The 18,537-nt window shown below is 38.2% G+C and overlaps 1 protein-coding gene across 1 annotated transcript in view; it reads right to left on the minus strand.

Annotated features, from left to right (window-relative positions):
• The window catches only part of LOC128702761 (uncharacterized), a 150,553-nt gene that overhangs the window by 124,223 nt on the left and 7,793 nt on the right, over positions 1 to 18,537 (minus strand). The window contains exons 4-11 of the mRNA XM_070101813.1: positions 15,263 to 15,407; positions 11,289 to 11,402; positions 8,876 to 9,046; positions 7,749 to 7,976; positions 6,058 to 6,243; positions 3,875 to 3,996; positions 3,495 to 3,717; positions 2,168 to 2,401 (exon numbers count right to left, since the gene is read on the minus strand). Of these exons, the coding sequence (XP_069957914.1) occupies positions 2,168 to 2,401; positions 3,495 to 3,717; positions 3,875 to 3,996; positions 6,058 to 6,243; positions 7,749 to 7,976; positions 8,876 to 9,046; positions 11,289 to 11,402; positions 15,263 to 15,407 (1,423 nt within the window). The remainder of the gene's footprint in view (positions 1 to 2,167; positions 2,402 to 3,494; positions 3,718 to 3,874; positions 3,997 to 6,057; positions 6,244 to 7,748; positions 7,977 to 8,875; positions 9,047 to 11,288; positions 11,403 to 15,262; positions 15,408 to 18,537) is intronic.

An 18,537-nucleotide genomic window follows, 5' to 3' on the forward strand; every position in this document is an offset into this window, starting at 1 on the left:
GCTCTAAACACTTACCTACTAAAGTACTATACTTAATGCACAAATATATAAGGCTGTAATAATTATTTATTGTTAGATGAATATCTGACTGAAATATATGAAATAAGGACAGCAATTTCACACATGGGAAAAGCATTGTGCATTGACATCTTCACCTGAGTGTATTGTTGGTCATATTAGTGGCTAATCACAGCCTCATAATATAAAATATCTGATTTTTTTTTTTTAACAAGTCGGCCGTCTCCCACCGAGGCAGGGTGACACAAAAAAGAAAGAAAATCCGCAAAAAGAAAATACTTTCATCATTCAACACTTTCACCTCACTAACACATAATCACTGTTTTTGCAGAGGTGCTCAGAACACAACAACTTAGAAGCATATACCTATAAAGATACACAATATATCCCTCCAAACTGCCAATATCCCGAACTCCTCCTTTAGAGTGCAGGCATTGTACTTCCCATTTCCAGGACTCAAGTCCGGCTATATAAAAATAACCGGTTTCCCTGAATCCCTTCACTAAATATTACCCTGCTCACACTCCAACAGGTCGTCATGTCCCAAATACCATTCGTTTCCATTTATTCCTATCTAACACACTCACGTACGCTTGCTGGAAGTCCAGGCCCCTCGCCCACAAAACCTCCTTTACCTCCGCCCTCTAACCTTTTCGAGGACGACCCCTACTCCGCCTTCCTTCCCCTACAGATTTATATGCTCTCCATGTCATTCTACTTTGATCCATTCTCTCTAAATGACCAAACCACCTCAACAACCCCTCTTCAGCCCTCTGACTAATACTTTTATTAACTCCACACCTCCTAATTTCCACACTCCGAATTTTCTGCATAATATTTACACCACACGTTGCCCTTAGACAGGACATCTCCACTGCCTCCAACCGCCTCCTCACTGCTGCATTCACAACCCAAGCTTCACACCCACATAAGTGTGTTGGTACTACTATACTTTCATACATTCCCTTCTTTGCCTCCATAGATAATGTTTTTTGTCTCCAAATATACCTCAACACACCACTCACCTTTTTGCCCTCATCAATTCTATGATTAACCTCATCCTTCATAAATCCATCCACTGACACGTTAACTCCCAAGTATCTGAAAACATTCACTTCTTCCATACTCCTCCTCCCCAATTTGATATCCAATTTTTCTTTATCTAAATCATTTGATACCCTCATCACCTTACTCTTTTCTATGTTCACTTTCAACTTTCTACCTTTACACACACTCCCAAACTCATCCACTAACCTTTGCGATTTTTCTTTAGAATCTCCCATGAGCACAGTATCATCAGCAAAAAGCAACTGTGTCAATTCCCATTTTGTATTTGATTTTCCATAATTTAATCCCGCCCCTCTCCCGAACACCTTAGCATTTACTTCTTTTACAACCCTATCTATAAATATATTAAACAACCATGGTGACATTACACATCACTGTCTAAGACCTACTTTTACCGGGAAGTAGTCTTCCTCTCTTCTACACACCCTAACCTGAGCCTCACTATCCTCATAAAAACTCTTTACAGCATTTAGTAACTTACCACCTATTCCATTTACTTGCAACATCTGCCACATTGCTCCCCTATCCACTCTATCATATGCCTTTTCTATATCCATAAATGCAATAAAAACTTCCCTACCTTTATCTAAATACTGTTCACATATATGCCTCAATGTAAACACTTGATCTACACATCCCCTACCCACTCTGAAACCTCCTTGCTCATCCGCAATCCTATGTTCTGTCTTACCTCTAATTCTTTCAATTATAACCCTACCGTACACTTTTCCTGGTATACTCAGTAAACTTATTCCTCTATAATTTTTACAATCTCTTTTGTCCCCCTTCCCTTTATATAAAGAGACTATACATGCTCTCTGCCAATCCCTAGGTACCTTCCCCTCTTTCATACATTTATTAAACAAAAGTACCAACCACTCCAACACTATATCCCCCCCTGCTTTTAACATTTCTGTCATGATCCCGTCAGTTCCAGCTGCTTTACCCCCTTTCATCCTAAGTAATGCCTCACACACCTCCCTCACACTCACATCCTGTTCTTCTTCACTCCGAATATAGTATTTAATGTTAGGGCTAAACATTCCTTTGGTTAGCATATTTTCACATCATACCAACATACCTCGTCAGGGCTGGATGCCTGATACACAGCACTGTGCATAACCTGAATGTCTTCTGTTTCCTCAGTGGCTAAGTTTACATCTGCCTCATATACTGGGGTTACGTTATGGCATAGTGCAAGTGCCTTTACGGCCTCCCCCACACGAGTCACCACAGTTTTTCTCATGCGTGTAGGGGTAGATGTTCGCGTGCTACTGACGTCTTTGCAGAAGAACGTTTTCACATGAGCTAAGACCTGCAGAAACATTGGTGATAATTACTGGGAAAACTGCAAGGAGAATTACAGGAAAATAAGGTTGATGTTACTGACTACTTTATAACAACTGAAGGCATTGCCAATTCTTTACTAGAATTAAGAGAACTCACTTTGATTTTAATTCTTACCTACAATAAGATGAATTAGAAATATAGGTGCTCCTCGACTTATGATGGGGTTATGTTCCGACAAACCCAACATAATTCAAAAATATCCTAGGTTGAATATGAATATATGCTAAATAAATAAATAAATAAATAACTACTGTTGCTGAATAAGTACATAGACAAATAATTACTGAAACTATTCTAAATACCATTACTGAAAAGTAAATAAATGAATTATTTTAAGTTTCATCTCCTAAATAATTGCGTCTGTGCCTTCGTAAAGTCAAAACATTGTAAGTCAAACCATCATTAGTTGAGGCACCTGTACTATAAAAGAGGAAGATTTTGTTCTCCAAATCAGAGTAATGCCAGTCTGAGTCTCTCCGAAACCGTGACTAAATATAAACTATAATCTCAAAAATGCATTCATACACGGTGTCCCCAATGTATGAACGAGATGCATTCCAGGCATTTCACTTTACCAACAATTCCTTTGTAACCCATGAACAAGTTATTCTACAGAAAATGATACTACAAAGGCTAATTATGCTCAATGCAGATCAGTGTTTATAAAACAATTACTCTCTTAATATTATATGCTTGGAACAATACACAAATAATCTGCACATATGAGAAAGAAACTTGTGAAGATGTTTCGGTCTAACTTGGACCATTAATTAGTTACACAATGACTAGTCATAAGTTTTTTTTTTCTCCTATGTGCAGATTATTTATGTAATGTTCCAGTCACGGTATTATGCCTTTTTGTTCTTTTGGTCTTGGAACTTTGTGAATCAGCACTGATCATTGCAATTCAGGCATTCGTGTATACTACCACAGCTGCCTCCATCATTTTGCTTTTAGAAATTTTATCCACATGGGAAGAATAATTGAGAAATATTCTGGGCTATTTTCACACATGGTATGATGGAAATTAAATCAATAAAATCCAAATGTAGAATTACCTCATCAAATGTGTCCGTCCCATACGCCACAGTTCCAAGATGAAGAATTTTAAACACCATCTCATTTTGCGTGAGAGTACCCGTCTTGTCGGTGAGTAGGTAGGTGATACGTCCCAGCTCCTCGGGAATGGTCGTTGAACGTACCACAGTCCCTTGCATCTCTTGGTCCCGCTGAATCTCCCAGGAATAAAAGGCCTTTCCTACATCTAAATTCACTCGCAAACTGAAGAACATTTTGAAGAACAAAATAGTAAGAGTGACAAGTGTATACATATTTTAGAGCCAAGTTTCAGAAAAAAACATTGTGAACTTCAAGTCTTATTAGCGTAAGATAAAGTTTTAATACACTTTAATACACTACTCAAATCAAAACCCCTTACCTGATTGGTATAATGTATGAGAAGAGAAGCATAAACCGAAAGAAGTAACGATACCAAGGCCCACCAAAACCTTTCAGGCACATCATCACAACAGTCAAGCCCAATACTGCCACAAACAGAAGCTGTTGAACAAACTTAATTATTGACATACATATGTAAAAGACAGGTAGAAAATGAGCACAAGTGTTACTCCAAGTCATAAATATATGAAATAAAACTGTGTGATGGTATTCAAGAATACAGTGAATGGTTTTAATGGGAGCTCTGACAGTGTAAAATGGTAAGTGAATGGTCTGTACAGCTGAAAAAAAAAAAAAAAGTGAGAGTTTATGAGATCGTATGTTCTCCAGTGCAGCATATTGATAAAAGAACATGTTGTAATATGATGTCTATGAGAATTTATATTTCTCAAGAAAACAACAATGTCTTTAGCAGGAGCTCTAACAGTTTTAAGAATTGTGCACCAAACCAAGTTCTCATAGGTACAGTAATCAATGATTTGCTGATGCCAAAATGTTATTCCTGTAAAGTGCCAGACTTGTAGTTAATACATTGTAAAAAATATAATTTATCTTGTAAGAAAAGAGTCTAGTATCTACGGATAAAAAAATGGTATCAAATAGCTACAAATGTGCAATCAAGATATGTGTAATACCTCCATGACTTACAAAATCAAAATAGCATGATTGCCAACAAACCAAGGAACAGGTGGGGTTTGAACCGATGGCAAGTGAGTGGTAAAACTCCAGGCCAGTGTGTAAGCCACTGGGCTAGCTGGCTCTAATGAGATTCATCAAATTAAGTTTGTTTGCAATTGTTTCATTACAATTTCAAGAGTCATGATGGCAGCTTTGAGGGGACTTGAGCTAGAGTTTGCCACAGCCACACTGGTGAGAGATTCATCTGTAAAAACTTGCATTTGTGATCACAGTGGTGGCCCATGCTAACCCCCTTATAAACCACAAAAATATACCTGGCTGAATGAATTTTATTGTAGCCAGCCGGCCCAGTGGCTTACGCACTGGCCTGGAGTTTAACGACTCATTTGCCATGAGTTCAAACCCCGCCCGTACCGTGGTTTCTAATACTATTATGTTGTACATAAATGGTATACAATACCGACTAGATGAAGAATTAGACACACGGGCAACATCTAGGTATCTTTATTTGTAGACATTTTGCCATCCAGTGGTTTTATCAATACAAGGACATGATCTGAAGAATGCAAAATTATTTACAAAATATGAGGTAATGAGTCCTTCAGTCTTGACTGAGGGACTCATTACCTCATCTTTTGTATATAATTCTACATTCTTCAGATTGTCCTTGTATTGATAAAGTCACTGAATGACAAAATGTCTACAAATAAAGATACCCAGACGTTGTACACGTGTCTAATTCTTTGTAATACAATTATATTTATTGAGATTTTCATACCGCGACACTTTATCAATACAGTGAATTGGAAAAGTGCCATGAAGTGAAACATCTCTATAAAGAATATTCTAGTACTCCACCAGTTTCTCTACTGTCATGCACAGTAGACTAGACACCAGATGAGGTGTGTAGCTACCCAGTTTATTTATTTCCAGTAAATGGTGGAGAAATATGCAGTACTAGATGTATTTGTATGCAAAAATCAAGTCGTAAGACTGAAACTTGTTCATGTTGAGCCATTTTCTTTCATGAACTGGTAAACAAGTTTAAATCAGAAAGTAAAGGTTTGGGGTTGTCAGATTACAGTATACCACATTCAATTCAATGAAATATTGGGCAAAAGTGCACTGTACATTTAGGAATGCTTGTACAGTAAATCCTTGATATAACATACCTTGATAAAATGAAATTTTAAAATCATGGAAAAAATCCACTACTTAAATTGTACTTTTAACTCCTTTATTTTCAATATTTATTGAGTAAATGTGTACAATGTGAGTGTGGTACTATAATAAGTATACACTACAGTATTGTAGTTTAATTTTTTTTTTATTTTTTACATTATCTGGATTTTTTGGACAACTAGCATTACCAAACACCCTCTCCAATATTAGTTCATTAAATGAAAGTTTTACTGTACGGAAGTTACTAATTGACTTAAAATCTCCATTTTCTAATCACTGCAGTGTTGAAAATATTGAATGAAATGCCTAAGAAGACTTCCAACAAGAAGACAAAATAATCACCTTTGTGAGATTATTGATTTCTAAGTCGAGCAAGCCGACCTTTGACCTGGGGGCAGCATTGTTCATGACGGACCGAGTCTCTGCTCCAGTGTAAACCACCAGTCCTAGCAGCCTCCCAGAGGCTACCACTGTGCCAGCCCACACAGTGTTCTCTACCGTCAGTGCCTCTTCAGTGTCTGTATCATGCTGGGTGCATTATTTTATACATTAAATAATACACATAAAAAAATGTTCTTAAAAGAATTTCTCTATATAGTAATGGCAATTATGGTGATGATGAACAAAAAGGCATAATACTGTGACTGGAACAATACACAAATAATATGTTTCGGTCTGACTTGGACCATTAATGGCCAAGTTGGACCATAACATCATCATAAGTTTCTTTCTCCTATGTGCAGATTATTTTTGTATGGTGATGATGAGATGCAGCATCACGAAGAGTTTTGTTATTTAAATGCACATTCATATAGATATCTTTTGTACATGGTAACCAACACCATCAATTAATTCCATAAACCTTCTCAATTTCACATCTCAACCATCAAAGATCAATAAATATTACACAAGTAATAGGACACAAGTGCAACTAATGACATTTTTATTGTGGCAACATTTCACTCTCCAGGATCTTTGTCAATGGCTTGACAAAGCTCCTGGAGAGCGAAACGTTGCCACAATAAAAATGTCACATTAGTTGCACTTGTGTCCTTTTATTTACATATTGTCGGTAATTCTACCAACATTATTACAAATACACCTACCATCCGACTTACGACCTGCTCGACTTACGACCACTCGACTTACGACCGTGTTTTTTATGCCAAATTTCTGGGAAATAAACAACTATTTGTGTTGTACACAGTGTTTATCCTAAACTTTACAGTATAAAATACAGTACTAACAACATAAAAAGTAAAGTAAAATATGAAATACCAAAATAAAACAATAAAATAAAGTCATTACAAAAATGTTTTGTTGATATTCAGTAGTAAAGTTCGACTAACGACCATTTCGACTTACAACTGGTTTCTCGGAACCGAACTCAGTCGTAAGTCGGATGGTAGGTGTATTACACAATATTCATTTTCCACAGGTTTCAAAAAATATTAAACAAAAAATTGTCAATACATGTCCTTCCATAAAGAAAGAAACAAACTTTATTTTTTGTGCAGTTTACAATATATAGTGTTTATGAAAGCAATTGCATACAAGTGATCTTAACAATGCAAGACAAGCCATTGGGGTGGAGAGGAATCTTTAGCTCAAGTACTTAACATTGCACAGCACCTGATGATGCTCTGAAAAGTATGAAAGTACTTGGGCTAAAGATTTTCATCCCCAGTGGCTTGTGTTGCATCTAGTTTACATTTAATAAAATATTGTTAAGCACAAAAGAAAGCCACTAGCATGCTGTACATTTTGGGCACACTAATCTTAATGCTGACAGACTACTTGAGACTAGACATAGATTATTGAGTGGTACAATTTTAAGTATGCATTATTACCAAAAAAGAGAGGTAATAAAAATAGTATAATTTTAAGTATGTATTAATACTTTAGACTGATTCAATGATCTCAAGTTAATTGGGATTTCTAAAGTAGTTACAAACTGACTCTTTGTATCATAATTCACTACGCTGGAGTAACACACTGCTATCTCCCTCACCTCCTAAACTCAGTTGACTTACCTTAGTAAAAGTACCAATGAAGTTATATATATCTTTCTGGGGCTTCTCAGCATATACAGTGGCATCCATTTGAAACAGCTCTTCATTAGTGTCCAGCTTTTGTGTAACAGGGACAGCCAGACGCAGCTTCCAGTCTGTTTCTCCATCCAGCTGGTCTGTGCGGATGAAACACGTGCCACTGGTCTCGGTAGTCCGTAAGAAGACCATATCAGCGGGTACACGCTGGTCCTAAAGAGGGATTATGCATTAGTAATAGGTCAATAATTTTATAATGGTGCATTAGTCATTGGTCAATAACTTTACAATTCGCGTGTGCATCTCTCAATACAGCCTCTCCTCACTTAACGTTGGAGTTCTGTTCCTAAGATCACATCGGTAAACTAATTCGTCACTAAGCAAGTAGCATACTATAATGGTAGTGGGTTTGTGTCAACCATCTTTGATATTTTTTTAATGTCATCTTTGCATCATTTATAACACTCTTAGTGTATTTCTAAATGTTTATACAGTACTGTACTGTATATTGTAATCAACAGAATAGAGGAAATCAGCTCTATTATACATTATTTAGGTATGCATACTGGTCACAGAGCCCGTCGTAAGTCCAAGTCGTCAGTAAACGAGTACGTCACTAAGTGAGAAGAGGCTGTATATGCTTGTACATGCATGTGTGTGTGTGTGTGCTAAATATAAATAGAAGTAGCAAGATGTACCTGAAATCTTGCATGTTTATGAGACAGAAAAAAAAAACACTAGCAATCCTACCATCATGTAAAACAATTACAGGCTTCCATTTTACACTCACTTGGCAGGATGGTAGTACAGTGGACCCCCGCTTAACGATCACCTCCAAATGCGACCAATTATGTAAGTGTATTTATGTAAGTGCGTTTGTACGTGTATGTTTGGGGGTCTGAAATGGACTAATCTACTTCACAATATTCCTTATGGGGAAAAATTCGGTCAGTACTGACACCTGAACATACTACTGGAATGAAAAAAGTTCGTTAACCGGGGGTCCACTGTACTTTCCTGGGCAGTTGCTGTCTACCAGCCTACCACCTAGGTTAATACAGAACATGATAGAATAATTCAGTAGATAATGCAGATGGTGAAAATGATCTTACTTTCTCAACAAATATCAAGTCTCCGACTTTAATATTTGCACTGGTGACTGTTCTTTGTCCTCCGTGTGGGGTCATCTTCTTGTATTTTTGCTGATTCACTTCCTTGTCCCGCTGCCGTCTCCGCACGTCATCTACAGCTTCACGAGTCATTGTTACCAGAATAACAAAACCCTGTAATGTACAAGACAGTACAGTAAATTCTTTGTGTGTAAAAACCTTGTACAATGGACCCCCGGTTTTCGTCTGGTCTGGATGTCGTACAATTTGGATTTCAACCGCTTTTTTTGGTGAATTTTTACCCCAGGTTTCGTACCTCCACTCAGAAATCGTCCATATGAGATGCGTCCGCGCACCTGGGATGCGGTCCCACTCACACATATGTGACTCAGTCTGCCTTTGTTACTCGTAGAAGGTGGCAGTGATGGTGGTAGAGGGTGGTAGTGGTTGTGATGGTGGTAGAGGGTGGTAGTGGTTGTGATGGTGGTAGAGGGTGGTAGTGGTTGTGATGGTGGTAGAGGGTGGTAGTGATGGTGGTAGAGGGTGGTAGTGATGGTGGTAGAGGGTGGTAGTGATGATGGTAGAGGGTAGTAGTGATGGTGGTAGAGGGCAGTAGTGATGATGGTAGAGGGTGGCAGTGATGGTGGTAGTGGGCAGAGGGTGGTAGTGATGGTGGTAGAGGGTAGTAGTGATGGTGGTAAAGGGCAGCAGTGATGGTTGCAGAGGGTGGTAGTGGTTGTGATGGTGGTAGAGGGTGGTGGTGGTGGTTGTGGAGGGTGGTAGTAGTTGTGATGGTGGTAGAAGGTGGTAGTGATTGTGGTAGAGGGTGGTAGTGATGGTGGTAGAAGGTGGTAATGATGGTGGAACAGGGTGGTAGTGATGGTGGAACAGGGTGGTAGTGATGGTGGTAGAAGGTGGTAGTGATGGTGGTAGAGGGTGGTAGTGATGGTGGTAGAGGGTGGTAGTGATGGTGGTAGAAGGTGGTAGTGATGGTGGTAGAGGGTGGTAGTGGCTGTGATGGTGGTAGTGACTGTGGTAGAGGGTGGTAGTGATGGTGGTAGAGATAACCTCCCCTTCCTCTCCCCTCCTCGCTGTCTTCCATACACCAACAAGAGTCTTCAATATAAAGGAAAGAGTGATTTAAATGTTCATATATCCATTTCATTAGTGCTTTATATTTATTTCTCATTGTTTTCTGAATGTAAAACTATATTCTCTATAAAATGTATTTTTTGTTAATATTTTTGGGTGTCTGGAATGGATTAATTGGATTTACATTACGTATTTCTTATGGGAAATATTGCTTCAGTTTTCGTTGAATTCGGTTTTCGTCAGGCTCTCTGGAATGGATTAAAGACGAAAACCGAGGTTCCACTGTATACTGTGAGTGAAGGAATTTAAATAAACAGTTATCTAAGATGATGTAAATGGTTCAGTAAACTGAGAAGTTGAAGAATTAGACACTTGTGCAACATTTGGGAATCTTTATCACAGAAATGTTTTGCGAACTTTTCACCAAATGCTTCAATTCAGTGATAAATATTCCCAAAATGTTGCACAAGTGTCTAATTGTCTAATTTTTCAATTGTCAAGCAGTTGTAAGATATTTGATTTCAAACACTTCCTCAACTTTTATTACTAATATTCCAGTAAACTGTGAATTACCTAGTGATTGTTTATTCAGTTTTCAATTTTATCAGGTAGATCTGATCAATTCATCACCTAAACAAACAATGAATAAAAAAGGAATGAACAAAGCCTTCCCATAGCAAAAATAAAGAACTGAGGACGAAATAATTATCAACTATTGCACAGAACAGTATTCTGAAAATTATAAATTAAAAATAGTAGAGAAAATAGTAGTGAAGGGAAACTGAAGGTGGGAAGTACAATGCCTGCACTTTAAAGGAAGGGTTTGGGACATTGGCTATTTAGATTGACATCTGAACTGTCATATCTGTATGCCTCTGCTAAGACAAAGATAGGGTGAATGATGGTGAAAGTGTTTCTTTTTCTTGAATCATTCTGCCTTGGTGGAAGACAGCCAGCGTGTTAAAAAAAGAAAATTAAAACAATCTTAAATTATGAATTGCTGATGAATGCAGTGATGAAAGTACTTGTGGCAAGCCCAGGGGGCAGCACTAAAACAACAGCTCCCCAAATAAAATTAATAAACATAATAATAATGCCTCAAGACAAGTCATTTAGCCCATTCTTCCAATCAAACTGTCACCCCTAAGCCAACCATAAACTTCTTGCGTACTGAAAAATAGTATGGCGATACTGACAAGATGTGCAAAAAGACACTTAAATATAGATCAGGACCTTTATTACATGAAATGTGTCACCATGAGTGGCTTCTTCAGTGCTAAATATACGTGAGTGACTTTTTCCACTTCTTGGGTACTGTACTTACCAATGGACCCCAGTATGTGTACAGATATCCAATGCGAAGTTCTGGAATAAACTGAGAGGTGGCCATCACAAGAAAATACAAATTCAAGAAGAGCTTGAATTGTTCAAAAAGAACCTGTAAAAAGATAGAAAAGAGTAAATCATAAGGAAAACAACTGAAACCTAAAATTTATTCTGAGTACAGTAATACCTCTCATTAAAGGATTTTGGCAACTTTGGACAAAAAAAAAAAAAAAAAAAAAAAAAAAAAAAAAAAAAACTGGCTGGACACGTACACTGCAAATATCAAGAGAAAACGGACAAAGGTTTGCAATTCCGAATTCTGTCTGCAGCATCAGTGTCCGGTTGTTTTCTGGAGTATTGGACCAAGCCCGATATGTACTCCAGACATTTGTCCGGTATAAGCCAGACCTGTATTTATCAGTTTTCATTATTCTTTGAGATGTAGGCCACCCACACCAGTTTATCTTTTGTGCTCACTCATAAATACACTTGTTACATAATCTCTAACTTTGAATTTAGAGCATTTTGTGTGACTTTCTTAACATGTTCAGTAAAGTGGAATTAACAGCAGTTACTACAGCAAGTGGTGGTGCCAAGAGTAAACTTGTGGTTCTCAGTGTTAGGTAGAAACTTGAACTAATAAAGAAGGTTGAATCTGGCATCTCAGTGAAGGAATATGGGGTTAAGAAACAATGTCTGATGTCTGTAGAAACAACAGCAAATTTGTTTGGTTAAAGAACACATGTGCAATAAATTCAACATAATATTGTGGCAACAATTTGTTTTCTAGGATCTTTGTCAAACTGTTACAACTGGAGAATGAAACGTTGCCACAATAAAATGCTGAATTTGTTGCATGACGTGTTCTTTTTACTTAATATATTATTGGTAATTCTACCCACATTATCACAAGGACAAACATACAGCCTATGCTCTGAAGTTTAGTGTAGATGCTAGTAAAGCTTTACAGTTCCTCTGACTTGGAATAAAAGTTATTCTGAGCCACCACTATTGATCACTGCAGTTTGCACCTCATCTCTCCACCAAGAAAAGGTAAGTAAAATTACTTTAAATTATAGGACTATAAAATTGTTATACAGTACAATATTGTACTGTAGTAATACTGGTTACACTACATGTATTCTTAGTGGCTGGTTGTCCTCTGAATCAGCAGATGAAGTCCACTAGTTCAAAAGAAAACTGGATGATTGTGAAATATAAATTTCATAATTTGGAAGTTTCGGACAATTGGCAATACAGTGGACCCCCGGTTAACGATATTTTTTCATTCCAGAAGTATGTTCAGGTGCCAGTACTGACCGAATTTGTTCCCATAAGGAATATTGTGAAGTAGATTAGTCCATTTCAGACCCCCAAACATACACGTACAAATGCACTTACATAAATACACTTACATAATTGGTCGCATTGGGAGGTGATCGTTAGGCGGGGGTCCACTGTACAGTGGTCGCTCGATAATCGTAATTTTCGAAAATCATACCGTTATTTTTGTCAAAACATTGGCTCGCGAATCGTCATTTGACTCGCAAACAGTCATTCGTCTGGGACGCGTACACACAGCCCCGAGCTGCCTCACACTCCATTCCCAGCCAGTGTGCCATTGTTTATCAGTGAGTGAGGATGATCCCACGAGTTCATACGATACATTTCATAATATTCCATTTGTTTAATGCTTGCACCTGCTAAATAAGTCACCATGGCTCCAGAGAAAGCTTCTAGTGCCAGCCCTTTGGTAAAGAATATGAGAAACACATATAATTTAGTTGTGATGGTGGTAGAGGGTGCCTTCTTCAGTGATTCAGCGATTCTACCAACTCCTCCAATGTTGTTGGAGTTATATAGGGCTACAGAAAACACCGCCGCCTCAGCTGCTGCTTCACCACCATGATGGACGGCTTACTCTGAGTGGCCTTAATGCACCCAACAACAACACAACACAACACCTCTCATGACATACATAATGACTTATTTTATTCATTCTAGAGTATATTCCATGTTTCTATGTTATTAATATTGTTTATTATATCAAATTAGTTGAATTGTGATAGAAAAATAAGCCGTAGAGTTGATATTAGTGTCATATTCTCCAACAATAAACTCGTCTCCCCTCCCTTTGCTATACACCAACAAGTCTTAAATAAAAGGTAAGTGTGATGTTAAATGTTCAATTATACATTTTATTAGTGCTTTACATTTGTTTGGCATTCTTTTCTGCATGTAAATCTATATTTAAGCTAGGGAAGTGACCCCTGAAGTGACCTAGAGTCCTTATGGAGGGGGATTCCCCTTCCAAACAATAACCTCTCATCCCTCTCTCCTCCCTGTCTTCCATTCATCAACAACAGCCTTCAATAAAAGTGACTGTCATGTTGAATGTTCATTCTTTTGTGCATGTAAAGCTATCTTTAGGGTAAAAAAAAAAATTTTTGTCAATACTTCTGGGTGTCTTGAACGAATTAATTGGATTTACATTATTTCGTATGTGGAAAATGGATTCGAAAATCGTCAATTTCGATAATAGTCACACTTCCAGGAACGGATTAATTACGAAAAAGAGGGACCACTGTATCATACACCTCCTCCTCCCTATTAATCCACTGATGAGAGGATCCATTGTACTGTATATTAAAGGCAATATACAGTGGGTGTTCAATTATCTAAACTACAGAGGGCTGAGCTTTTAGGCATTTACATTTATAACTGCATATTTTTTGTAATGATAATGTGAGTATTTATTCTAAATATTTTATAGAGAACAGTAACAAAATATTTAAGCAAATGATCCTGATATTTATGCATCTTAAATGATAAAACTGATTAAAAAGCACAGTGAAGCATCTTCCATAATTAACCATGAAGGTGGAAAGCTAACGCCACAATACCAGACACCTCAGTCAGGGGTTGTTAACCTTTTTAAGATTATAGACCCCCCAATGAATTGCCCAGTATGTGCCTATACCCCCTTCACCAGACTGTCAAAATCATCACCACCACCAGTCCTATTAGATACTAGTATGATTTCCAAAGATGTCAATAGCTTGGTTCTACTGTACATATGGATAGCTATGAACAGAACAGCTGAAAGAAAATCATAAAGACTGTATCATATTTATAAAAAAATGGCAAAATGTTCAGAGATCGAGTCCCATACCCCCCAGTAAGAACCTCAGCCTCAGATAATGATATTGTACCTCTGGTACCCAAGGATCACAGCAGATCCAAGGATCAGGGCTCACTCTCCATTACTGAGGTTACACATTGCAGAGTCAGCCCTTTTTGTATTTTTATACATTTTATTTGCTCTGCTGTGCATTACATCTCTTTTACCCACTTGTTGGCTTGCTGCCCTGGTTACCAAGAACCCTCCATAAGACAAACTTGGAATCAATGTTCCCTTAAAGATCTTCTAGGTATTGACTGAATGCTATCACATGCACAAGTACTGAAGCACTATGTGAACGAGTGTTAGCAGAAGATATAAACAGTCTGTTGTACACAGAATTACTCTAGTATTTTAAGTTACCACTGCCAGTAGATATATAAGAACCAGAATAAATAACTTATTCAAGTCATCAACTTTACTAAATCCACCATCAATGAAAATGTGCAATGCCTGAATAATTAGTGTAAGGCACCTAATTGGATACTGTACTATCACACAGATAACAGCTAAGAAATAACATTGCTTGGGGCATGACTTGATGGCAAAAGCAAGTGTAAATTCCTACGTCTGCACCACACGAATGCCCAAAGGATGGGTATGAGGTGCATAATAAAGATGTTAAACTGCACCACGCTGAGCTTTGACACACACTTTAAAGACCTACTAGAATAAGTACTTCATTAAAAACACTAGTTCTTACCTCATCCATTTGCTTGTAGCACTATGATGACTTTATGGCTGAATTTTTACATAAAAATTAGCTCAACTGTGTTTACTACGATGCTTACCATAGGAATAAAGGTAAAAAAATTAAATTTCTGGTTACGGATGACATTTGGGGGGAACTTCTCCGATGTTGGGTGACCAATTCTAACCGATCTGGCTGCAAGTTGACGACCACGCATGCAGCAGCTCACCATGCTTTCACATAACCTAATTTTGAAGTTAAAAAATTACAGATAGCATGAAATGAAACAAATCATTTACGAAAATTATTTTTTTCTTTGAAATTCAAAGACTTCTTTTTCTAGCACTCACCATAATTTTTTTTCAACAAACCAGCCATCTACCACCAAGGTAGGGTGACCCAAAAAGAAGAAACACTTTCATCCTCACTCACTCCATCACTGTCATGCCAGAGGGGTGCCGATACTGCAGTTCAAAGCTGCAATATTCCCACTTCTCCTTCAGAGTGCATGCATTGTACTACCCACCTCCAGGACTCAAGTCTGGCTAACTGGTTTCCCTGAATCCCTTAATAAATGTTACTTTGTTCACACTTCAACAGCACATCAAGTCATAAAAACCATTAGCCTCCACTCCCTAATATAAAAATATAAATAAAAATAAATAAATAAATACAGTGGACCCCCGACATTCGATGGCATCGACATTCGATAAATCCGACATTCGATGCATTTTAACGCAAAAATTTTGCCTCGACATTTGACTGAAAACCCACTATTCGATACGATTCATAAGAGACGTGTCTACGTGTGGCCTGAACTGCCCCGTGTGTGCCAGTGTTTACAAGCCAGCCAGTGTGCGCGCATCTAAGGATACATTCGGTACATTCCATATTATCCATATTATCACTGTTTTTGGTGCTTGTTTCTGAAAAATAAGTAACCATGGGCCCCAAGAAAGCTTCTAGTGCCAACCATTTGAGAAAAAAGGTGCTAATGACTATTGAAATGAAGAAAGAGATAATTGCAAAGTACGAAAGTGGAGTGTGTGTGTCGGAGCTGGCCAGATTGTATAGTAAACCCCAATCAACCATCTCTACTATAGTGAGCAGGAAAACGGCAATCAAGGAAGCTGTTGTTGCAAAAGGTGCAACTTTGTTTTCGAAACAGAGATCGCTAGTGTTAGAAGATGTTGAGAGACTGTTATTGGTGTGGATAAATGAAAAACAGCAGGAGACAGCATCTCTCAAGCGATCATTTGTGAAAAGGCTAGGCAGTTGCATCCACACTCTCCCCTCCTCCCATCCCATCAATCATCGCCAGATCTTCACTAAACGTAAGTGTCAATTATTCTATTGTTATTAATCTATTGTTATTAATCTATTGTTATTGTAATTATTCTATTGCATTAAACTTAATATTTCATGTGGTAAAAACTTTTTTTTCATACTTTTGGGTGTCTTACATATATTAATTTGATTTCCATTATTTCTTATGGGGAAAATTAATTCGACTTTCGATATTTTCGACATTTGATGAGCTCTCAGGAACGGATTAATATCGAATGTCGGGGGTCCACTGTACATGGTTTTCGGGACCTGATGAGTTGTTGGAATGTGAGCAGGTTAATATTTTGTGAAGGGATTCAGGAAAACTGGTTAGCCAGACTTGAGTCATGGAGGTGGAAAGTCCAGTGCCTGCACTCTAAAAGAGGGACATCTAAACTGTCATATCTGGATGCCTCTGGTAAGACAGTAATAGTGTGAATGATGGTGAAAGTGTTTCTTTTTTGGGGTCACCTTGCCTGGGTGGGAGATAGCCAGCGTGTTAAAAAAATATACACTATACGTTTTTATTTACCTACAAATTGCAATTCCCTAGATTCAAAATATTTTATTTATTTTATTAACACATTGGCAGTCTCCCACCAAGGTAGGGTGGCCCAAAAAAGAAAAACTTTCATCATCATTCACTCCATCACTGTCTTGCCAGAGGCACACTTACACTACAGTTATAAAACTGCAACATTAACACCCCTCCTTCAGAGTGCAGACACTGTAGTACTTCCCATCTCCAGGACTCAAGTCAATCCTGCTGGTTTCCCTGAATCCTTTCATAAATGTTACCTTGCTCACACTCCAACAGCATGTCAAGTCCTAAAAACAATGTGTGTCCATTCACTCCTATCAAATACATGTACGCTCATGCATGCTTGCTGGAAGTGCAAGCCCCTCGCACACAAAACTTCCTTTACCCCGTCCCTCCAACCTTTCCTAGGCTGACCCCTACCCCGCCTTCCCTCCACTACAGATCTATACATTCTAGAAGTCCTTCTATTTCCTTCCACCCTCTCTACATGTCCAAACCACCTCAACAACCCCTCCTCAGCCCTCTGGATAACAGTTTTGGTAATCACGCACCTCCTCCTAATTTCCAAACCACGAATTCTCTGCATTATATTCACACCACACATTACCCTCAGACATGACATCTCCACTGCCTCCAGACTTCTCCTTGTTGCATCATTCACCACCCATATTTCACACCCACATAAGAGCGTTGGTATAGCTATACTCTCATATGTTCCCCTCTTTGCTTCCATGGACAAAGTTCTTTGTCTCCTATGTGCACCACTCACCTTTTCTCCCTCATCAATTCTATGATTCACCTCATCTTTCATAGACCCATCTACTGACACATGCCACACAGTGGCTTCCTCAGTCCAATACAAAGAAGGGTGGTGAAAATCAGGAGTTTGAGGTAATCAGTCTATCACCTTATATAAGCCCCTTCTTTGCATATATCCTGTATTCATTTCAAGATTGATGGGCCGATTACATCGACTCCAGAATGAGGGATTGATTACCTCAAACTCCTTCTGATCTTCACCATTCTTCTTTGCACTGGACTAATGATGCCACTGTGCAGCAAAACATTTCCTCAATAAAAATTCCCAAGTGTTGTATAAGTATCTAATCTATCAATTTGTTGGTTCTCTGAACCATTTATCTGCAAGCCTTACTAGGCTGGGAAGAATTATTATAATCATGGGAGAGCACTAATTATACAGCACCTGTGGGGGGGGGGGGAAGGATGAAAGGTATTCAGGCTCAATTCAGGGAACTGGAGCACAGATCCAATCCCCTAGATCAAGAGCCCCTCACCAGCATCAAGGAAGCTCCCCTGAGTGGAGGCTAGGAAGAAAATGTTACAGGAATTAAGAAATGCACAAAAAAATTTATGTGCATACTGAATGTGAGTAGAAGAATGTAAGATTTACCTGTCATATGTGCTCATGAGGAAGAAAGAATAGATCAGCAATCCTGATGTACATCAAGGGGAACTACTGACCAATTATGTTATTTGTAGTATTCATT

The sequence above is a fragment of the Cherax quadricarinatus genome, chromosome 79 (genome assembly GCF_038502225.1).
Source record: "Cherax quadricarinatus isolate ZL_2023a chromosome 79, ASM3850222v1, whole genome shotgun sequence".
Classification (NCBI taxonomy): domain Eukaryota; kingdom Metazoa; phylum Arthropoda; class Malacostraca; order Decapoda; family Parastacidae; genus Cherax; species Cherax quadricarinatus.